General features: G+C 37.4%; 1 protein-coding gene across 1 annotated transcript in view; it reads left to right on the top strand.

The window, feature by feature from the left end:
• ABCA12 (ATP binding cassette subfamily A member 12) overlaps positions 1-24535 on the top strand; it is a 176646-nt gene extending 152111 nt beyond the window's left edge. The window contains exons 40-53 of the mRNA XM_047871551.1: positions 2771-2825; positions 3415-3592; positions 5743-5858; positions 7601-7760; positions 8877-9130; positions 10947-11151; positions 12287-12396; positions 12678-12819; positions 14009-14143; positions 16039-16142; positions 17565-17657; positions 18730-18835; positions 21559-21696; positions 23460-24535. Coding sequence (XP_047727507.1) covers positions 2771-2825; positions 3415-3592; positions 5743-5858; positions 7601-7760; positions 8877-9130; positions 10947-11151; positions 12287-12396; positions 12678-12819; positions 14009-14143; positions 16039-16142; positions 17565-17657; positions 18730-18835; positions 21559-21696; positions 23460-23567 — 1904 coding nt within the window. The 3' untranslated portion in view covers positions 23568-24535. The remainder of the gene's footprint in view (positions 1-2770; positions 2826-3414; positions 3593-5742; positions 5859-7600; positions 7761-8876; positions 9131-10946; positions 11152-12286; positions 12397-12677; positions 12820-14008; positions 14144-16038; positions 16143-17564; positions 17658-18729; positions 18836-21558; positions 21697-23459) is intronic.
• Positions 24536-24977: the final 442 nt, after the last annotated feature.

Consider the following 24977-nt stretch of genomic DNA (forward strand, 5'->3'; position numbering starts at 1 on the left):
GTGACTAAAGCCAGATAGGTTTTGTGTAACCTGGTTTGAAATACTACTGAGTACTTGACTTTTGGTAGGATGTCTACATCAGAACAAAAGATATTTGTTTCTATGGAGGATAATGAAAGCAGAAGAGCTGTAGATATGACTAGGGGAAAATGTAGCGTAGGTAGGTAGGTAGGTGAGAAAAACATACATGCCACTTTTGAAGAGTTGGCTTTTGAAACCTATATTCACGTTTCATTTATTAGTAGTATTCTTTACCAAGACTGAAGTAATCTGAATCACCCTGGATCCTAGCAGGCTTGTTGTGGCTCCTACCACTGCATGTTTTAAGTTACAGAATTTAAAGAATTAGAATTCTGGAGCATAAACTTTTTATTGACCTTCAAAGGAAATTTATTTTTTAGGTTTAAAAATAGGGCTTATGAGTTCTGTAGCAGTTAGTAGTAGTGTGCCCTTTTTTTAAAAACTTTTCTCTTTTTTTAATATTTATTTTTGAGAGAGAGAGAGAGGGAGACTCGATCCGAAGCAAGGTCCAGGCTCAGAGCTTTCAGCAAAGAGCCCATCGTGGGGCTCAAACCCACAAGTCAGATACTCAACTGACTGAGCCACCCAGGCCCCCCTTAACTTCTCTTATATAGACTCATGAAAGTGGTCGCTCCACCCTCTGTGGGAGGAGTTTGATTTTCTTCAAAGAAGAAATCATGTCACCCTAAAATACTTTCATTGTCTTGTAATGCACATATGGGATCTGCCATGGTAATATTGTCTTTAAAAATCAACTCAATTACTCTCCGGCCACCTCCCTCCCCCTATGACACTAGCTGTTTTAAAGCATGTTTGTTGAATTCTGCATTAATTAGGATTTTGCTTTAGCTATAAAATTGATTTTCTTTGAATTCTAACATGCTAGTAAAAATCTTTTAATTAGTTTTCCTTTGCTATGTCAATAACTATTATTTTCATGTGGTTCCCTCTAGTGGTTAATTTAACATGAAAATTCTGTTTTCTTCTCAAACAATAAAGGTTTGCTTGTTTCCCCTAACAATTGTTCTACAATGAGGCTCTTTTCCAAACATACGGACATATTGTTCCCTCTACCTCCTGTTTGTTCTGACCCTTTAGTGCATTAGTAGTAATGATCAATGGAAAGCACCTGGTTTTAGATGTATGACCATAGAGACAACAGAAACAGATAATATGTTATTTTTAATGTATATTATATATGGGGGAAATAATTGAAATTTTAAGGTTCAATATGATGTAATAAGTATTCATTGACTAATCACTGTAGTCAGGACGTTATGCTGGATACGGTAGAACCCACAGAGAAGATTTTTATACGTCCTCAACCCTAATGCATTTACTTGATCTTTCTGCTAAAAATATCTATGAAACACTTAGTTTGGCAGAATTTTTCATAGTGGAGTAAACGCATTTGCAAAGATTCCTCTAGTGAAATAATGTAGTTCTTGATTCTGAAATACAAGAAAGAAATAAAAGAAATGTTTTTCCCCTGCCTATATTATAATTCAACAATAAGATTTAAGTAGGGCCCCAAGGAAAACTGAATCTCAGTAAAAAGAGAGACTGTTAATTTACACAAAAGATAAGAAAAGTGCATTCCCCCAATGATGTGATTAAAGTTACAGGCCAAATTGATTATTACTGGTAGTTTCTTTGTTTTGCTTTAATTACATTTTTTTTCTTTAACATGTAACAATTGCAGAATTCAACCTCAAAATATGTTACATTCTACTCAACAAAAATTATAAATTTAAGTTAATGGAGGGAATATAACTTTAGAATAATTTATATTTGGCTGCTGTGAAAGGGTCTTAATATCCTGATATAATAAACATATACTACATGAGCAGTAAGTGAGAAAGTTCTTGCTCAGCTTATGACTCTAATAAAACAAATATTTAAGAGACAGCCTCACTGCCATCCCCTACCATTCTTTTCCAAAGTTACTCAGACAGTATAGACTTTGTCTTCACACTGTAGTCCCTTGGGAAACTTTTGCCAGCCCATTTTTGACTATGACTAATGAGCATCCTCTGATAAGCGGAGAAAAGAATCTTGTTTCTAACTCAAACTATAACTGATTATGGGAGATCCCAATAATTTAGGACTGTATTGGAATTAAGTGACTACTTTCCTGGCACCAGCTAGTTTCTCTGAATTCTCTTGGATCTTTATGTCTCAATGAAAACCCGTCAGAGATGACTGAAGCTCTCAAGCCTTACCCTAGTAGATAAAGTTCTAGAAAAATAGACGTCTTGGAGGTAGTGAAAGAGGAAGGATCTTCTCAGGTTACAGTATTTTCCCAACCTGGCCGACAGAATGATAAAGAGGGATGAGGGTGGTCAGTGTTCTTTAGGAGATCCTCATATAATTGGTCTAAAACACCAATGTAGTAAGTGCCGCTGAAATACAAACGTGCATGATTAGATGGGGAGAAGAAATGGAAAATGTAATAGAGGGGAAATGCCATATAAGAAATGGAAATTCTTGTCCCTTCCCCCAAAATTCCATACACAATGGGAAAAAACATTTTTTAAATTTTTATGTGAATGCCACCAATTGTGTGGCATTGATGAGATTAGTTGGTGGAGGAGGGGAGCGGGGGGGGGGGGATAATTTTCCTTTAAAATACTATCCCCAAAGCAAAATTATAGCATAAGGAGGAAAGTGTTATGCATTATTCATCCCAAAATTGGTATTTCTGAATAACTGAATATCTACTAATGAACAGAACTGTCTCTTCTTTAAGGCATCATCATGTATAGTCATCCTTATCCAGGAGTGCAAGACCAAGAACAAGCCACGTAAGTGGAAATATCTGGTATGACTACATTACTCCTTGGCATAGTGAAGCCTCTGAATAAAGTACTGTAATTGGAAATCACAGTTGTATCTGAATGAATGTCAATCTAGAAGAGCTGTTAATACAAGTCACTGACTGGGATAAAAGGAAGTTTCTGAAAGTCTGTGCAGTGGGGTTGCCAAGTGAGCTTGCTGGCTGTAGAGTCAGAATCTGCTGCTTTTATAAGTCAAGTACGTAAGTGCTTCATCATTTCAATTTCCCTGCATAGCATTTAAGTACTATTTCTGTGCTCAAGGACTATATATTCCTTGCATACACCCAGTAACCCTTAGAGACCGAGGTGGGCTTTTTTTTTTTTTTTTTTTTTGATCAAATATTCCTAGTCAATTCAGATGCACTAGAGCTATATTTATCCAGGGTCATAGCCAAGTCATGTAGAAGATATTATCTGGCTGCCTTGCAGGAAGACTTATTTGTGTCACAGCCAAGTCGTATACTGTTTTGTTGATGGTTTTAGTCATGAATCTTTCTGAAAGGAAAAGAGTTCTAAAAACTTATGTATGCTTTCCTCTCCCTATTGCTCACTACAGAATGAGCAGCTTAATCGATATTTTAGTGGCACTCTCCATCCTGATGGGCTACTCTGTCACCACCGCCAGCTTTGTCACCTATGTTGTAAGGGAGCATCAGACCAAAGCCAAGCAGCTGCAGCACATTTCAGGCATCGGTGTGACTTGCTACTGGGCCACAAACTTCATTTATGACATGGTGAGTAGCTTGCAGGGAAGACAGGATTGATTGGGGTAGAAGACACCACTTTTATATACAGGATTTATTCATGCCTACCTTGTTAAAATTATCACTACAAGTCAGTAAATTAAGAAAAAAATAATTTGGGGGCGCCTGGGTGGCTCAGTTGGTTGAGTATCCGACTTTGGCACAGGTCATGATCTCACAGTTTGTGAATTCAAGCACTGTGTTGTGCTGACAGATCAGAGCTGGAGCCTGCTTCAGATTCTGTCTCCCTCTATCTCTGCCCCTGCCCTGCCCATGCTCTGTCTCTCTCTGTCTCTCAAAAATAAATAAACATTAAAAAAGAAAAAAGAAAAAAATAATTTGCATCAGACTTACAGTCTGATTACCCGATAATTAGAGGAAAGAGCCACCTCCCCTCGTCTCTGTGGTCTGAGGACCCACCGATATCAGATTCCCCTGGACATTTATTAAAATGAAGATTCCTGGCCCCCTCCAGACCTACTAGTTCTATACCTTGGGAGTGGAACCCAGAGAATATACATTTTAAACAAAATCCTCCAAGTTATTTTATGCATAATAAGGTTTGAGAGCCACTACTGTGGAAAAATAGAAAGCAAAATAGCCTTGCCGAATGGTACCAAATACTAATGGTAAAAACTTCGAAGTAGCAGTCCCTGATGAATGACACATTAGAGGAGATACTAGGACAATAAAGGATGAATATCATTGACAGCTCTCTCATTTGCATAAAATGGTCCCCAAATTCAGATGGTTTTTCTTGACTCCAAATGCGCCAGTATTGGCCAAAAGCCCAGGATGTGGTATGCATTTGCCTGGTGATTATGGCAGAATTGTCTGAGTTGCTGTATAGATCATTGGCTTGAAGAGCTAGAGGGTAATTATCTGCATATCCACTTTGTTAATGTATCCAGTGAGGTCTGAAATGCCTTTGTTGAAGAAGTCAAATCTAAAAGAATGGTAATGACTCCTCTGGACTTAATAGGAGTTTTAATGTCAAGAGAGCTCAAAGTACACACTTCTGCAAAGGGCTACTTACTACTCAGATTCCATTGTCATATATCTGGTGCTCATCCCAATTTAGGAGATTCCTCTCCCTTCCAGATTAAATTACCATCTCTTTCATAGTGTGCATCTTGCTGCAGCCTGCACAGCATTTACTATTTCTATTTGCCAATAAAACACTGAGTTCTTTGTTCATATACTGTGATTCCAAGAATGTGTGGAACCTGCCACCCCACTGTTTTATGCAGAGTGGCTCACACCGATAACCAGGCCTTCGAAATCAGCCACCTGAGAGAGTTCCAGCATTCAAAATGAAATCAATACTTTGAAGACCGCATCTAATACCAAGATACCTGACTGTCTTATCTTTCTCACTGAACCTCTGTCACAAAGTGATCCCCAGTCTCAAAGCCTGGAGGCAGGAACACCAGGGACTCCATGTACATCTATAAAGATGGTGACTGGCTTGACCTCATATTACAGGAGACAAATTCTAGAGTGAAATCAATGTAAAATAAGCTGAACTTACAAGCAACAGGAACATAAATAAAAATTCATTCCTTCACATACTTCAAGGTTAACTTGTTATCGTTTTAACTAGATGGGCAATTGATGTTTTTGGGAAACTATTTGCCATATATATATTTAAAATTTTTTTTTTTAAATTTTTTTTTTTCAACGTTTATTTATTTTTGGGACAGAGAGAGACAGAGCATGAACGGGGGAGGGGCAGAGAGAGAGGGAGACACAGAATCAGAAACAGGCTCCAGGCTCCGAGCCATCTGCCCAGAGCCTGACGCGGGGCTCGAACTCCCAGACCGCGAGATCGTGACCTGGCTGAAGTCGGACGCTTAACCGACTGCGCCACCCAGGCGCCCCTAAAATTTTTTAAACGTTTATTTATTTTTGAGAGAGAGGGAGAAACAGAGTGTGAGTTGGGGAGGGACAGAGAGAGAGGGAGACAGAGAACCAAAGCAGGCTCCACACTTTGAGCTGTCAGCACAGAGCCCAACGCTGGGCTTGAACCCATGAACCATGAGATCATGACCTGAGCCAAAGTTGAACACTGAACCGACTGAGCCACCCATGAGCCCCAAATATTTACCATGTATTAAGCATTGTTTTACATATTCCCATAGGTCTTCTACTTGGTGCCTGTAGCATTTTCAATTGGTGTCATTGCAATTTTCAAATTACCTGCCTTCTACAGTGAAAACAACTTAGGTGCCGTATCCCTCCTACTTCTACTGTTTGGGTAAGCTGCAGTGAAAAAAGAATTAACAGAACTGAGTGTTCTGAGGCACAAACAGAAACTAAATCTCATTAGCTAATTTACAATTGTCTTGGGGTTTCAGTAGCCATGAGTGATGACTAACAACACATTATACTTGCTAGTCCACAGTTTGTACAGTACAGTACTTCTGAAAATGAATGTTGTCATTATTAATAGTAATATCTAACATTAATGAGTACTTACTAGGTACCAAGTGTCATGATTGGCAATCTACACATGTAATATAAGCTACATAAAAATGGATGTTTCAGAATGATCGGAAAAATTTACATACATGTGTGGATTTGTGTATTGACAAATTATGAGTATATATCACATTGTAAGGTATGTATCCTCATGTATATTTTATTTATATTTTTATGGATGTTTAACACACACACACAAGTATTATTTCTGTATTGGGGCTATACAGGTAGTATGGGTTGATATAATCAGTGCTTAGCATAGCAGTTCTTTCTGCCCTGAATGCATGGGCAGTAGCCATTGACATAGCAGTGTGGCAGATGAAGGTTTACATTACCTCCGGTTCTTCATCATTACCCCAAAGGTTGCTCAAGTGTTTGCTTACAGCAGGACATCCAGCTTCTGAGCTTTGTCTGTCTGCTAAGTTAGCTTACCATAATGTCATTACTTTTCTTTAACTTTAAATTATAAGATTTATATTGATTAAACTCTTATTTCTGAGAGCAAAAAAAAAAAAAGTTTCTTGGATTGGATGACAGCATCTCTAAAAGGAATTCATTTGTAGTTGTGATGATATAGAACTACTCAAGTTTCCTTAAAAGAGAAGCTTCTTACTGTCACTTTTTTTAAAATTATTGACTGTTTTATTTAATTTTTTAAATTATTGACTATTTTATTTTTTTATTATTTTTTTAATATGAAATTTATTGTCAAATTGGTTTCCATACAACACCCAGTGCTCATCCCAACAGGTGCCCTCCTCAATACCCATCACCCACCCTCCTCTCCCTCCCACCCCCCATCTACCCTCAGTTTGTTCTCAGTTTTTAAGAGTCTCTTATGCTTTGGCTCTCTCCCTCTCTAACCTCTTTTTTGTCCCCTACCCCATGGACTTCTGTTAAGTTTCTCAGGCTCCACATACGAGTGAAAACATATGGTATCTGTCTCTCTCTGTATGACTTATTTCACTTAGCATAACATTCTACAGTTCCATCCACATTGCTACAAGGGGCCATATTTCATTCTTTCTCATTGCCATGTAGTATTCCATTGTGTATATAAACCACAATTTCTTTATCCATTCATCAGTTGATGGACATTTAGGCTCTTTCCATCATTTGGCTATTGTTGAGAGTGCTGCTATAAACATTGGGGTACAAGTGCCCCTATGCATCAGCACTCCTGTATCCCTTGGGTCAATTCCTAGCAGTGCTATTGCTGGGTCATAGGGTAGGTCTATTTTTAATTTTTTGAGGAACCTCCACACTGATTTCCAGAGCGGCTGCACCAGTTTGCATTCCCACCAACAGTGCAAGAGTGTTCCCGTTTCTCCACGTCGCTTTTTAAAAATCCAAAGAATTTGCCAAAAAAAGTTTTTATAATACAGAGATCTAGCTGTGAGGCTTAGTGACACATCCCTAATGTTTATTTTCATTTTGGAGCCCTATCAAAAGTTTTATCTGTTTGTTAAAGAATAAGGATTAAGGCATAATTTTAATCCTTGTGTTATTAACATATAGGTATGCCACATTTTCTTGGATGTACTTACTGGCTGGGCTCTTCCATGAAACAGGGATGGCTTTCATCACTTACGTCTGCATCAACCTTTTCTTTGGCATCAATTCCATTGTCTCCCTGTCAGTGGTATACTTCCTTTCCAAGGAAAAGCCCAATGATCCGGTAAGGTCCATTATTCGCCTGGTAAACTTCAATAAACGTATGAAATGTTTCAGTATGTTCAAGGTGAAAAGATTTTCTACATTTTGCATTCTCTAAATAGAAAAGAGGAATTTCAGTTAATTCTATTAAGTTTGATAGAAGAGAAACTACAGCCTTTTAAGATTCTTTTTATTTTCCAAGTAGGTTAATGCCTATGATTATATTTACTCAATGTCAAAACTATTGGCATTTGAAAGGGTTCAAGTGGAGGTGAAATCAAATTATTGTGTACAATACTATAAAAATCATGAACCTATTGGTCCAGTGAAATTTTTATTCATTAATTGTTATCATATGGTAGGAACAAGGACAATGGCTCAGTTATGTGACTATTGGTTAAGGGTGTTTTTTTTTGTTGAACATTCATAGAGAACAAACCTGATATGTTCCCTTTCAAGCATGTATTAGATAAAGTCTACTTCATTGTGAGCATCACTTCCCATTCAAAGCTGACAATTACAGTTAGTGAGAAGGGAAGCACGAACAGTGCTGGGCAATTGAACGAGAAAGAATGGAGAGGAGACTACATGAACTGAGGAATAGACAAGCACACTCCAGGAGGAAGAAGACAATTCATGAGTTGCAAGTGGTTGGCCCAAGTGTGAATAACATGAAAATAAGCCATTTGCTCCTCTCCTTCATCTCAGTTCACCATTTAGCCCCTCTTCAAATAGGAACTACCTAAAGTTCTAAAACTTCACTGTACCAAATCCTTTCTTTACCTAGGCATGACCAAGACCCTGTACCAGACCCCAACATCCTGGCTATTTCTACACTTCTAGGATCTAAGGCAGGGCTAGAAGTGATTCTGTCTCCAGGGTTTGGCCTGATGCCTCAGATCATCTCAAAAAGAAGATAAACCTTTTCAGCTTATATTTTAGTAATAAATCTCCATGTTTTGGTTATAGTAAATATTTACATGGAAATTCAACACACATGGGAAATAATTGCCAATCTCGATAAACTTCTCCAGTTTTAATATTTGCCCACATCACATGTGTTCACATCAGTTTTAAATTTTTGTCAATTTGTCAGAAGTCTAATACTGAGTTTCATTTTTTTTTTCTCTTATTTCAGACTTTAGAACTTATTTCTGAAACCCTCAAGCGTATTTTCCTGATTTTTCCACAATTCTGTTTTGGCTATGGTTTGATTGAACTTTCTCAACAACAGTCGGTCCTAGACTTTTTAAAAGCATATGGAGTGGAATACCCAAGTGAAACCTTTGAGATGGATAAACTAGGTGCCATGTTTGTGGCTTTGGTTTCTCAGGGCACCATGTTCTTTTTCTTGCGGCTCTTAATCAACGAATGGCTAATAAAGAAACTCAGGTAAATAAAAAGAAAACATCGTGTTTGACATGCATGATAGAACTCAATTCAAAATATTTAGGAAGGAACAATAGTCTAAACCTTTCTATTAGTAACGTGGAAATGTGCTTAAAAAACTTAAAAAAAATTGTAACAGAATTCACCACTCATTCCATTCAGTAAATAGTTATCACACCTCACTCTGTGTCTGCAAGTATTATTGTAGAGTGAGAGAATAAAATTAAAGAAGCACAATTGTTAGCCTTAAAGAGATTAAGATTCAGTGGTAGAGAGAAAATGCATACATAAACAAAGGATGTAGTGTTTGAGTTGAGTTTAAAGGATGGCTAAAAAGTAGAAATGAAGAAAGAAGACTGAGTGAGTAGCATATTAGCAATGGGTTTGGAGAAGGTTGAATAAGGAGAAAATGGAATCTTAAATAAAAAGAAATAGGCATACAATTGACCTGACTATTCCATTTCTAGGATTCTTTTCCTACAGATATGCTCACACATTTGCAGATTTATGAATGTATAAAGTTATCCATCATCACAACCATTCTTAATAGCAAAAGAATGAAAATAGCCTAAATGTCCTTCATGGACTGGTTAAATAAATTATACAAATTTACATTTTTTCATAGGTAAACACTATGCAGGCATTAGAAAGACTGATACAGTTCTGTATGGAATATTTGGGATTACTACTAATACTTATTGAGTGAAAAATGCTAAGTTCAAAACTTTGTGTGAAGTATATTATCATTTGAGTTAGAAAAGAACTATAATTTATACATACATATGCATATACTATCTCTCTATGGGTGCCCTGCTGAGGAGAGCTCTATAGAGTTGAAGGAAACTTACTTCTCACTATATATTCTTCAGTACCATTTTAATACATAGAGTGCATGTATCACCTATTGAAAAATAAAACTTAAGATAATAGTAATAAAAATAATGACAAGAGCAAAGACCAAGAAAAAAATCTTAGGGTGTATTTGAGAAATGAGTAATACAATTTGATTAGAACGTAGAATAAAGGCAACGAAATAGTAGGAGCTCAAGCATGTGGCTGGAAGACTATGGAGTCTATTGGATACTTGGGTAGAAAGATTATTTGGACTTTTTCAACAAACAAATAATAGTCCAATAAGTGTTTTGACCAGAAAGCAACATGGTCAAATGGTGCTTTAGGAGATGTGATTCTGTGGAGGTCATACAGTTTAGAATGGAGGATCAGAGATATTGGAACAGTTAAAAATTCTTGAAGAATTTAGTGAGAAACAGTGAAAGCCTCTGATGGTAATAGAAATAGACAGAACATGATTGATGACTGGGTGTTCCAAGGCATTTCCAGTGTTAGGAGACTGACTACACGCGTAGCTTTTGTAATGGGGAAGATTCAAAGAAAACATCACAGTTAGAATCTCTGGGGATATCATTAAAAGAAACAGGGACATTGGGAAGAAGACCTGAATTGATTTGTTGGGTTTTTAAATTTTGTTTGGATTGGTTTGCTTTAGCATACATTAGGCAAGGTACTGATGTGGGTTTGAGACTGCTTTCAGGGCTGATAACCTTAATATATTGCCTAGATACTAAGTAAGACATTCACAGTAAACAGAACATAGAGGGACATTCATGTCACTGAATATGGTGAAGAGCATTTGTACTAATTCTTAACTTACTTAAGTAGCATAATGCATAACAAATCTGAAGCCTAGTGTGTGATTGTGCACTTTCAGTGAAGTGAAAATTCATTAAAACATGTTGAAATTGAGCTGTGCCACTTTAAAATCATTGATGCAAAATCACTGGGTCTTTTTTTTTTTTAGACTCTTCTTTAGAAAATTTAGTTCGTCTTCTGTAGTGGAGACAATAGACGAAGATGAAGACGTCCGAGCTGAGAGATTAAGAGTGGAAAATGGCGCAAGTGAATTTGACCTGGTCCAGCTCCATCGTCTCACAAAGACCTACCAACTTATCCACAAAAAGATTATAGCTGTAAACAACATCAGCATTGGCATACCCGCTGGGGAGGTGAGGAACTTGCTCTGTTCCTAACTGTCCTTTATATTGGCATGTTAAGTCACAAAAATCTTTAAACTTTCCTATTTTTTTCTAGAAATGTAGAAGTCAACCTCTGAATATCTTGATGGATTCTGTGTATACAATGTACACATATCCTTCTGTTATTTACTCTCTAAGTCTTCCCTCTCGTCAGGGAGGATTCACCACACACCTAGTTCTGAGCCCCTGCCCATGCTACCTACTGTCCTCCCTGGGCTGGACTTTCAGTCAAGAAGCCCATGCAGGGCGCTGTCTTCAACTTTCAGTTTTCAGCTCCCTGTGAAAGACAGCATGAAGAGATCTGTTGTCAGAAGCGAGATCCTAGGGGTGCCTGGGTGGCTCAGTGGGTTAAGCATATGACTTGGGTGGTTAAACGTCCGACTTTGGCTCAGGTCATTATCTCACGGTTTGTGGGTTCAGGTGGTGCATTGAGCTCTCTGCTGTCTGTGTGGAGCCTGGAGCCTGCTTCGGATCCTCTGTCTCCTCTCTCAGCCCCTCGTCTGCTCAAGCTCCCTCTCTACCTCTCTCAAAAATAAATATGCATTAGAAAGTTGTTTTTAATAAAAAAAGAAGCAAGGTCCTAGAACTGCATTCATATTTATTCTTGCCATTTTTATAGAAGAAATATTAAGCCAGCTTTGAAAAGAAAGAGAAAATGTGGGCATTTCCCTTAGTTTTTTTGAGGAGAGCTGCAAACCACATGCATCCAATCCATTCAACAGCATAAAGAAATTATTGCTTCAGTGGCTTATTCAGTAGTGATTTTGTGTGAATAATGTGAAACCTATAAATATAATTACTTTGTCAAGTTAGCGTATCTTACTTGTGGAATATTTTATCATGTCACGCAGATAATATAATATGTAAAACAAGTCCTGTGTATATATACAAATGTTCAGATGGTTAAAGGAAAAAAAAAGATATTTGTTGTAAAAGGGAAAGTTTTATCAAATGCCAGAAGAACACTATAATATCCATGAATAATTCCAGGAACTTATTTTTCTTTGGAATTTATTTCATCCAGGGAAAAAGAGGAAACAGATGTAATAGTAACATGTCTGGTTTGGATTAAGATTTACATCTTTTTTTCCCTCTCCCAAACCAGTGCTTTGGCCTTCTTGGGGTGAATGGAGCAGGAAAGACAACTATCTTCAAGATGCTGACAGGAGACATAATTCCTTCAAGTGGAAACATTCTGATCAGAAATAAAACTGGGTATGGGAAACCATGGCTTCAATTTATCAAGCACAACATAATTAAAATGAACACTTTGTTATTTTGTAGATATAGTATTACATCCCTAGGGGAGAAACAGCTATTTTGTTCCCTAATTTTTAAAACTTTATGTGTGTGATATGATGGTAGGGTTATTTTACCTCTTCTTTATTAGAATCACAAATCTCCATGACCAAAGTAGAGCTGCCTTCCCAACTTTTGGGGACTAGAAGGGACATACCTTTTGAAACCCCTCTGTATCTTCACTTCTCTCAATGCAGATCTCTGGGTCATGTTGACTCACACAGCTCATTGGTTGGATACTGCCCTCAGGAAGATGCCTTAGACGACCTGGTATCGGTGGAAGAACATTTGTATTTCTACGCGAGGATACATGGAATTCCAGAAAAAGATATTAAGGACGTGAGTATAAGTGTGAAAAACTAGTTCATTTGAAAACCATTATTGTTTCAGCTGCCCCCCGCCGCAACCCCAACTCTCAAGACTAAGTTGACATCTGAAAAACTAGGGCATTTTCCTCCTGTCACTGACAGTTTAGGCAGTCTTAGCTTAATTTTGTACATCATATATACACCTATGAACTCAGCTTCAGAAGCTCCTTGACCTGTGCTTGTTCAGTTACTTTTCAAGAACTATCAAGTAAAGGATCACACTTACCTTAGGCTCTGGGTTGGTCTGCACATCCTCTAGTGTTTAGATAAGTTTTGAAACATGCAATTCCCTGCAAACTGCCCACATAAAATAGAATAGCTTCCATTTTGATTTTTTAAATGTGGTCTTGTGCTTCATGGCAATCATTTGCCTTTTTAATGGAATGACTAACCCTTAGGGCAGTCTCTCCTCTATTTCTGCAACCCCAAGGACCTGTGGAAATCCTCCTAGGATTCCTCTATTTACCAGAGCTGTTTAACAACAGAAATAGCCTCAGGAACCCATGATTCCTAAGTTAATGTGCTAAAGTTTTGATAGTGGGTCAGTTTTAAATAGACACGAAGCCTTTGTGACAACTTGCTCCCCCAGTAAGAAGAAAGAACAGTGAGGACAGTCAATGAGAAACCTGCCTTGTGAAGTGTCATGTTCTGTTTTAGCTCTTTTAAGTTTTATAAAGAAATCCTGCAGAAAGTACAATCTGCAATTGTAAACACACACACACACAGGGGAAAATCTCATTTGAAAATGAGCCTCCAGAGAATCGTTTTCATCTCTTTAAATAATTTTCATTTGTAGGTGGACCTTTAAAAGTAAAAATAGGGCACCTGGGTGGCTCAGTCATTTAAGCCTCCACTCTGGGTTTCAGGTCAGGTCATGACCTCCCACAGCTTCATGGGTTGGAGCCCTGCATCGGGTTCTGTGCTGGCAGCACGGAGCCTGCTTGGGATTCTCTCTCTCCCTCCCTCTCTGCCCTCCCCCACTCATGCTATCTGTGTCTCTCTCAAAATAAATAAATAAACTTTAAAAATTAATTAAAAAAAAGTAAGAATAAAATCTATGCTGGTTTAAATGTTTGAATTTTTTCCAGGTATGTATTTCTTCATTATAGAACTTTCTTTCATAAGCATCTTTTCCTCTAACTCCTGTTTTCTACCCACAGACTGTTCATAAACTCCTTAGGAGACTTCACCTGATGCCCTACAAGGACAGGGCTACCTCGCTGTGCAGTTACGGCACAAAAAGAAAATTATCCACCGCACTGGCCTTGATAGGGAAACCTTCCATTTTGCTGCTGGTAAGAGGACTGTTGTGGAAAAGGCTACTACATAATTAGAATCACACGTCCAATAGTATGTGCAACATGTTACTATCGTTGTTGCCATAAACCTTTGGTGAAGTCTCACAATGTGCTGGTTATTTTGCAAAACACTTTACATACGCTGTCTCCTTAAGGGAATTTATGTCAGCAAAGAGCTATGGCTCAGTCTGTTTCAGAAGAGACACTTGTCATGGGAACAGGAAGTAGCCAAACCAAATTCAGGGTATGCTAATGAGTAAGTAAAGTTACAAAATATGGGAGAATTTGATTACCCATTATTGAAGAAATCTGTTCTGTTAGTAACTCGTCAGATGAACCAACATATTTTCCAACTACTAAAGAGGAGAGACACATTTTAGGGCAACATGTTGTGCTAAAATTTCATTTCCTCGTGACTTAAAAATACACGTTACCTAGTTTGGGATGTGATTGACAATATGCCTTCCTATTCTGTTTGAATTTTTTGGAGGCAAGAGATGCACTTCACATTTATAGTTCGGTTAGGAGCTGGAAAATTAAATTCGTCACCTGGAAATACAAAGTTCACGTAGAGGTGATGTGGCATCCTGCTTGCTCTTCGCACCAAACATTGTGGAGGTGTTTATTACCGAGAAATGAACTTGTCCTTATTTTGGAAGCTCCCCTTCATTCAAGGAGCTCCAAACTTCACAAGAGCTTTAACCATATGCAATACGAATTCAGTTACAAATCACCACATTATTCTGGGGATTCAGTCAGACAGAGAACCAAATCGTTTAAACTGCCCAGCGAGAAGGATACACAACCTACCTTTCTATAATACCAGAAGCTTATAGCACATTACCTCCCTGCCAATTGATGCTTATGGTGGAATTTTATTGTCTAAGTGTCTCCTAAATTAAACAAAACAATCCTTAGGTACCCCTGTGAAATAACGGATGTAAATTACTTTAAAACATTTAAAAGTGCTCTGCAAAGGTTATATATTAATGAGCTGAACTGAAGTACAGGCTGTGAGAGAAAGCTATTATATTTTCTTCCATATGCATTGGCCATCTATGCTATCATCTTCAAAAACAGGGGCAATGAGAAGATATCCTTTACTGTTTGCCCAAATCAATATCCATTCCTTTCTTTAGCCTCTTACTATAAACACAAGCCTCAGATGATCTTATGTGGATGTTTTCCACTGCAAATTCATATTTTTAATTATTACCTAATCTTGACCTAGAACTTGCTAATTTAATCATCTCTTAGGATCTAGTATTCTTTGTTTAGGTCATTCATTTTTGTACATTTTGCATCTTACGTCTGAACAATTTTTCGAAACATTTATTTTAAATATGATTTATATTTTCTACTTGACAATTTCTACAAATCTTATTTTAATTTCCCTAAAGAGTATTAAATTTCAATTAGTAGCATAGAATTTAAAATCTACCTCAAACATATTAACTGGAAAATCAGGTTGTATTCTCTGTGCGACACATGCCGTATTATTCCTCATGCCACAATTCTGCTATCAGGAGCAAGGTAGCAATCTTGTTGATGTAGCTTCAAATATACATGTGGCAGTGTAGTATTAAATGCAGAAACTCTGCTTTGTCAGTAATTGAACCGGATTTTTTTTCCCAAAGAAATATGAGACAAGTGTAAAGTAACAGGGTGTCAACTTCACTGAGGCACTTTTTAAAACAGATTGACAATTTTAAATGGTTAATTTTGAGCTTTCTGACAGCAGCAGAAAGAAACCTATTAAGTACAAAACAAGTTAGTCACAGGACTTCGCAAAGTGATTTCTGTTCTAGGCAAGTGAGACGCAGTGATTCATGTAAAGGACCTCATCAAATATTAATTAATTTGATAAATCTTCCCTGTAACTTTCTATTAAGGATGAGCCGAGCTCTGGGATGGACCCTAAGTCAAAACGGCACCTGTGGAGGATCATTTCAGAAGAAGTGCAGAAAAAATGCTCCGTCATCCTCACGTCTCACAGGTAAACTGAGTGGGGGGAACGCTGAAGTCGTTGACAGCATTTTAGGATGAGAGATGGGAAGAGGTATTCCTATGTAATGTATATTAGTGATGAATTGCCACAACCAAATAAAGTATTTTATGTTTATGGTCACAGGGGCGAGTCAGGCAGGTTTCATGTGAGAATCCAGCTCCTGTGGCCAGTAGGACAGTCTTTCTAAAAATAAATTTCTCTCGAATTGAGAGGGACTTATGACTCTCTTAATTTGACTAGGACTCCTTATTGCCTATCACATAAAGTTCAACATCCTCAGCCGTAGTATACAAGGCCTTTTATTGTCTGGTTTCATCTAAATTTCCGGTTTATTTTTATTTTTTTTTTCTCCTATGACACCCTCTCCTCTCAGTCAATCTGAATGACTAGTGGTTCCACATACACTCACTGCCTTCCTTATCACCACACCCTCTCTTTGGCTGTGCTCTCTACCTGAAACTTTGCACAAAATCAAAATTCTTTTTTTTTAATGTTTATTTATTTTGAGAGAAAGAAAGAGAGAGCACATGCATGAGTGGGAGAGGAGCAGAGGGAGAGGGAGAGAGAGAATCCCAAGTAGACTGCATATTGTCAGCTTGGAGCCGGATGCGGGGCTCGATCCCACGAACCGTGAGATCATGACCTGAGCTGAAATCAAGAGTCAGATGCCCAACTGACTGAGCCACCCAAGTGCCGCGAAAAATACAAATTCTAATCTCCCAGTCCTCCTCCATGAAATAGACCTTTCCAATCAAGGAAATAAAAATGCTGCTGAAGCATTTTATCTGTGCCTTTTTTATAAGGTTAGCCATGTATTAAAGTGATCTCTTCCCTGCAATTCTCATAGTAGGAAAAGTTCTAGATTAGTTTATAATTAAGAGACTTTTTCATATTCTAGCTATGCCCCATACACTATGTGTTCTGAAACCAGTCTTTTCATTACCATTCACTTTTGTAGGAAGTGGAGAGGATCTCTACCAGTTAACACAGTTCTAGAAATGAGAGATTATATAATCAAGTATAGGTTAACTAGTTATAAATAAAAAAGCATAAAAGTCAACTGAATATGGAATATGAAACATCATGAAAAAAGCTCAGGATTATTTTGGAAACATTTCTCAGGAAATGTAGGTCTTGAGCCTAAGCTTAAAAGAGGTTGAAAGAAATGCTGCATTTGATGAGAGGGCATTCCAGGTGAGAGAGATAGCTTGAAGCTGGAGAATAAAGAGTAATAAACCCTATGTGAAGACATTTAATTTATATTTTAAAATGTATTTTGTGTGTCCTTCAAGGGAAAAGACATCTTAAGGAACTAAAATAGTATTTCCAAGGTGCCATAATGAAACAGCTCAGCTTATGCTTATGAGCACTTCTCTGTGCCCAGAATTCTGATGTGATTCTGTCTTTCAGCATGGAAGAATGTGAGGCTCTCTGTACCAGGTTGGCCATTATGGTGAATGGAAGGTTCCAGTGCATTGGATCTTTGCAGCATATAAAGAGCAGGTGAAGAACAATGGCATTGTTTGACATTTGATGTGGGGAAGTACATCTAACAGTACTGTCCTTACTTTGTAGGATTACTCAGCAGCCTATCCTGTAATGAGTAGTAAAACTGGAAAGAAAAAGTTGATCATCAGTTCACCTTAAAGTTAAATTATCTTACCGAAGCTCTTAAAATTATCTTACTTAGGTCTTAAAAACAACTACGACAAAAATAACTCTCAGAAGGCAGTTTCTAAGAGTTTACTCAAGAAGAAATTAGACCTTCCCAAGTACATGAAGGCATAGATTTTTATCTAACGTATTCATTTTCCGTTTGCACAGGCTTTCAGTAAACTATTTAACATTTTTACTGCATTCAAAACGTTTAATCAAGAATACACTGGGGAAACGTGCATAAATATCATATGACCAAATTAAAATTAAATTAAAATTTTATATTTGCCAGAATGCATATGCACTTACACGTATTCATGTTAATCTCCAAACTTCAGGGTGTTAACTTTATAATTTTATTTGTACAACTTGGTTTTCTTATAAGATAGCATTAACCAAGGTAAGCAAAAAAGGGCAAAAGAGGCCATATACATTGTTCCCAGAGTCTGTTGTGACTTGTTTATAAAGTCTATATTTGGGCAAACAGTTAGCTAGCATATTGATTTATTATTCATTTTTAAAACCTCAATAACTTTAATGCTCACTTTTGACACCAAATCTCCAAAGACTTGCCCTTTAAGACCTGTCTGCTTTAAATTAGAAAGTATTTAACCCCAGATATTGACATCAATTGCCAATTCATCCATGTCAAAGAAAGCCAAGATTTTATGTTTTCTTTCTAATGCAGCTTTTGTCCAAGGAGTGTGACTTTGGATAGTGGTAGAACTAAATAAAAAATAACGGCAGTGCACTATTTCCAGTTGCAACATACCCTGAACTTTTATGGCAAAATGACAGTCTTTATATAAGTAAAGGGGCTATCATGGTCAGCTTGGGTCCTGTTTCATTACCTAGAATTCCAGGGGAGCTATTTCAGCGAAATGTAACTCATATCACATTCCACACTTTTTCTTTCTAGGTTTGGAAGAGGATTTACTGTCAAGGTTCACTTGAAGAATACCAAAGTGAGCATGGAGGCCCTCACAAGGTTTATGCAACTGCACTTTCCAAAAACATACTTAAAAGTAAGTAAGAAATTGTCCTACCTCTTAGTCTTGACTGGTTTTGGTAGTCATAATCTCATACGGATGTTTGCCTTTTTTAAGTTGACTGTGGCTTTACTATTAATACACTTATTAGTTCAAGATACATAAGACACTCTGAAACATATTTACTATGAACAAATAGAATCCTCAAATTAATTATATAATTTTGTAGCTATTTAAAAGTAATGTAGTCCTGGGGCAACTGGCTGGCTCATTCTGTGGAGCATGTCAGTCTTGATCTCAGGTTTATTACTTCAAGCCCCACATTGGGTGTAGACAGCTTGCATTAACATAAGCGCATACATACATACATAAAATGTAGTCCTTATGTATATATATATATATATATATATATATATATATATATATATATACATATACATATCTTCATTTATTTGTTCCTCACAGAGGCTTTATGACCATACTATTAGTTTTTAAGTTGTATACACAGAGTTTACTAGTTATATATGTTAGGGGACTGAGGGAAGACAGATATTATATGACCAAGAACATTTCTTCTTAGAAAAAAAACAATTACAAAGTTCCAGAATGTCACAGCTGGAAAAGATTATCTTCTTTGTTCCTCTCATTTGGAAAATAAGCCCACAATGATTTGAACTGCTTGGAAATCAAGTTCTTAAGTCCCACACTAGTTGAAACATTATTCAATTAATCTCATGTTATATATACATACCCACAGGATGGACAGGCACAGATATATGTGTATGTATCTCATATAGTACATATTTAAATAAATGCACATGACAAAACAGCTATCCTTATAACATCTTTGATGTGTAGGTAGTTTGTACAAGATGTAGTTATAGCCAGTGTTTTTAATAGAAATCAGGTGTGTAAAGGTGGAAAGAAATGGTGAAAGATGGACCAAAATCCAGCTCTCCCTGTGTGACTTCCAGCAAGACATTTAAAGTCTCTGAACCTCATTTTTCTCCTTTGTGAAATAGGCATAATGACATCTACTTCACAAAATTGGTGCGAGAAATAAATGATAAAATGTGCACAAAGCTACTTCATAAACTATAAGGCACCATAGTAATGTGACATGATTGTAGATAGTAAAATAGAGTGCATTTTTTAAAATAATTCTTTATCTCTATAAAATACCTTTGCCTGGACCTCCCAAACCTTGGCTAACTTCTTCAGGAAACAATGGCTTTTACGATTCTTATCAAAGTCTATTTTCAACCATCTAAATTAAAATCAAATTTAAAAATTAAAGGACACTTTGCACAAATCACGTTGGTCATAGTGCTTCTCCTTTTGGTGAATTTCTGAGTTGAAATCTGTGTTTATTCACTGAGTGATGAGATTACATTCACCCTGGTCTGTTCCTTGTGGGGCCGGGGCTACAAAAAGCAAATGCAGTGATCACAAAAGTCTCATTTCTTTCTAAACAGACCATTCTTTATGAGTATGTGGTGGTTTCTAGATCTCTAGAAGGGAAATAGCAAAAGCAACATTTTGGGAATAAAAATAAGTAAGATAGCCTGATTGTGGTAACAGGCGTGATGCATGCACAGGTTAATAAGAGGGGGTAGGCAGTGAGCACAGGAGCGAGAAGAGGAGGGGTTTCCAGTAACATGTCTTGAATACCAGGTGAAATACACAGTCATGATCCATATAGGTTGCAGGGGTAGATTCTTGATCAAATAGTGCTTAGGAAAGATTATCCTAGCTGCTTTGTGCCAGAATGTATAAATGTATGCAGTTTCCAGGCCACAGAAGAGGCTGTAACAGTTGCTTAGATATGGAGTGGGGAACATCAAGTTAATAACATTGATGGTGCAAATAGAGAGGAAAGGTTTAAATTTAAGAGTCATTGTAGAGGAAAAATAAAAAGGATATGCTAACTATTAAATATGTAGAAAAGCAAAATGTTAAAGATGCTCCAAGAAAACAAGAATAGATTATAAGTAGATGGTGATACTATGGACTAATGAAGAAATTGAAAAGAATTTCCAGGTGAGTTAAGAAAGAATGTGGCATATTTGAAAGAGATTTTTCATATGCAATGCTTTTGAAATCTAGCATCTTTAGCCAATATAAATTGAAGTTAATCCACAGCCTTTTAGAACAATTCTAACATTATAACAAAACAAAAAAATTCTAAATGTGATCCCTGAAAAAGCCTTAATGTGAGCTGAGCATAATCTGACCTCTAATATACCATTTCATAGAGCACCTAGGTGGCTCAGTCGGTTAAGCATCCGACCTTGGCTCAGGTCTTGATCTCACGGTTAATGGGTTCAAGCCCTGTGTTGGACTCTGTGCTGACAGTTTGGAGCCTGGAGCCTGCTTCAGATTCTGTGTCTCCCTCTCTCTCTGCTCCTCCCTGGCTCATACTCTGTCTCTCAAAAATAAACAAACATTAAAAAAGTATTTAAAATACCATTTCACAGTATTTTTTCTAGGCAAGACTGTGATGACTTTATAAGTGCATAGGAATGTAGACTACTTTGGAATATTCATTAGGTTTGTAATTTGTTTCCTCTTTGACATTCATAAAACTTTTCATCTCTTTGCAGGTTGTTAGTTTCAAAATACAGCCATCACTTTATACTTTTGCATCATTGTCAATGGAATGCATTTCAGTATTTTCCTTAGCTCTTGGTCAAGTTATGTCTAGTCAACTCAGTATGACCTGACATTGCAGAATAAATTGTTTCCCTCGGTTTCCACAGGATCAGCACCTCAGCATGCTAGAATACCATGTGCCTGTCACGGCAGGAGGAGTGGCAAACATTTTTGATCTGCTAGAAACCAACAAGACTGCTTTAAATATCACAAATTTCTTAGTGAGTCAAACAACCCTGGAAGAGGTAAGCTGGATACCACTATCCAAGTGCATAATGTCACATAGTAATTATTACACATTCTGGTTCTTTCTTTTTAATACCATTCAGTTTGTTTTTAATTGAAGCAATATCTAAGCTTACACCTGAAAAACTTAGCTTAATTTATTTCTTTTTTAAAAAATGTTTATCTTTTAGAGAGAAAGAAAGAGAGATGGCACGAGTCAGGGAGTGGTAGAGAGAAGGGAACAGAGAATCCCAAGCAGGCTCCGCACCATCAGCACAGAGACCCACATGGGCCTAGATCCCACCACAGTGAGATCATGACCTGAGCCGAAATCTAGAGTCAGATGCTTAACTGACTGAGCCACCCAGGCACCCCAGCTTAATTTAACTCTACCTACTTTTTGGGATGTTCAAAAAGAGTGTGAAAAGCATGAACTATTTTTTAATGGAGAAAAGAAGACGTTTCCTTACTATAAGACACTTATATCCATTAGGTTATATGAATATGTAGAGCAACAAAGTGGTATTTTCACCTAGAAAACAAATAGATGTTAACACTTTCCTTACTTTATCCTTGATAAGTTTCTGTCTTTTTCCCCCTTTTCAGTAGGTTTCTTAAATAACATTTCTATTGACTGGCTTCCGGGGTTAGCACAGCATAAAGAGAATTTGGTATCAGACTTTAGATCTGCTAGAATCATGCAACGAAAGTGGTAAATGTAGAATTTTTTGTTTTACTCATATCATCTCTTAATTTCTTTGTATTCAGTAATTAGAGCCTTTGTGGTCATTCTTCACCATCTCTGTGTGGTGTTAATTTCATACAGCTCTACCAAGCTGATATATAGAACAGTTCATTGCATCTACCGTCACAACGGGTCTGAACATTAAGCCTCAGGGGCCTCAGAGTGTTGCATTTTATGGAAAATTTTTTATGGGGCCTTCAGGAAATTATGGCTTTACTGACCCAGAAAATTTAGCCTTTGACTTATAATCAACTACCATGACCATGTCAGACACAAAATATCAATAGTTTCTGGAGGAATCTATGACTAACAGACTTAATGATTTTAAACCAAGTAATAAAAGTCTGCCTGTTAAATAACTGGCTTACTAGGGCACCTGAGTGGCCCAGTCAGTTAAGCGTCTGACTTCAGTTCAGGTCATGATCTCACAGTTCTGAGTTCGAGCCCTGCGTCCAGCTCTGTGCTGACATTTCAGAGCCTGGAGCCTGCTTCAGATTCTGTGTCTCCCTCTCTCTCTCTGCCCCTCCCCCTGCTCACGCTCTGCCTCTCTCAAAAATAAACAAACGTTAAAAAAAAATCAAATAACTGGCTTACTGAACATAAAGTTAATGTGGGCTTTCTTTACAAATTTTGTTTTAGTATATTAACCCTTGAAACTAGTGAAATTTCTCTCAACATCATCTCATAAACATTTGATAATGGTTTGGCTTCGGTTCCTGTATTATTCTTGATAGAGATGTTAATGTAGATCATATAAATACAGATATGTGGTTATAGATACTCAACTATAGCTTTAGATTTATATTATGATTATAGTTGTAGATATGGGTTCTATTTTCAAAGCCCAGTTAAATTTGAGTATGTAAAAGGACTACTAGTGAGAGTGTGTATATATGTGTGGACATGTCCCTAAACTATCTAGTTTTCTTATTTTCTCTTTCACTCTGTGTGTGTGTGTGTGTGTGTGTGTGTGCATTAACCTTATTTCTTCCTTTGGCTTACCAAGCAGTAATGGCTTTATTTCCCTTGAAAAATCAGGTTTTCATCAACTTTGCCAAAGATCAAAAGTCCTATGAAAGTGCTGATGCCAGTAGCCAAGGCTCCACCATAAGTGTTGACTCCCAGGATGACCGGATGGAATCTTAGTACCTCCAGCAAAGCCAATCTCAGCAAGTGGCCTGTGGCTTCCTTTTAAGGAAGAGCCGCCGAAGATATTGCTTCCTCAAACTATCTTCATTTTAAAGTATTATACTGTGTGGAAGGTACAATTGTGTAAGACTAGCAAGTAACTGTAAGTGGAAAGGTGTTTTTTTTGTTTTTTGTTTGTGTTTTGTTTTTTTTTTAAGGTCAGTGAATGTTGTTGCTACTGAAATGAATTCCGGAACATTCAGTACTGTGAGCGTGCTAATGTATGTGTTGGCGATGACTACGCGAGGTGAAACCGCTTGAAGATAAACGTCTTAATTTATTACTTTCAATAAAAAGCTGAAAAAGTGTGGTTATTACTAGGTAAAAAGTAAGAATGGAGCAGAAGAGTAAGATAGTTTGGGGTAGGTAGAATTGAGAGAACAAACAAAATAATTTATTTCCAGAAAATAACAGAATGAGAATCATCATTGGATACAGATTAATATTGGCAGTAAGCAGTGGGCACAATGTCTGCAAGGTATGTATGTCATTTTCAGTGCCTATAAATATGTGGGGGTATACTAAACCCCAGAAAAGTGCCTTTCCACAAGAATGCCATAGGAGGGCAGTTTACCCTGGTGGTAAACAGAACTCAGATTTATTCCTGCTGGTCCTTAATACTTAAGGCCCTGGGCAGAGGAAGAGCTACTTGTTCTTCAGGGGAAATGGGTGTGTCAGCTGAACAGACCCAAATCCTAGAAACTGATAGAAAATTCATGTGCTGCTGGCAGGCAACATTTTTTTAAGCTCTTACGGAAACCCTCATATTGTGGGTCTCTCTGCAAGAAACATTCCTGTGGAGAGAAAATGAATATGGAGATAATTTTCAGCTGATCACCTGGGCTGACCCAGAATCATGCGTATGGCTATATAGGATAGACTTCATAATAATGCCAAATTATATAGCCCTCGGGGAAGGTGTTTTATGTAACAATTGTGTGTGTGTGTGTGTGTGTGTGTGTGTGTGTGTGCGTGCGTGCGTACACATTTGCCAGCTTTGGCACAATTGTATCGGTTTCAAAAACCAATAAACTCAAAGTTAAAAAAAAAATTTCATGAAGCCATTTCATTTGTTAGGGAAGATTCTGGAAGCTAAAAATTGGAGTCATGTGGCCTACAAGGTCCCACATGATCAGTCCATGCTTACCTCTCCACCTTCATCCCTTTCTTTCTCTTCTTCTTCTTTAGGGTATAGTCATGCTGGCCTCTTTTCAGTTTTTCCAATGTACCAAACTCTTTCCCATCTCCAGACCCCCTACTCTAAATGCTCTTCCCTCCTTGTCGCTAGACTATGCTAATAGTCTTGAGACATGCTATTCTTTCTCAGAGAAGCTTTCCTTTTCTACTTCCTCAGTTTAAATCCAGTCC

This window comes from Prionailurus viverrinus, chromosome C1, assembly GCF_022837055.1.
Source record: "Prionailurus viverrinus isolate Anna chromosome C1, UM_Priviv_1.0, whole genome shotgun sequence".
Lineage (NCBI taxonomy): Eukaryota > Metazoa > Chordata > Mammalia > Carnivora > Felidae > Prionailurus > Prionailurus viverrinus.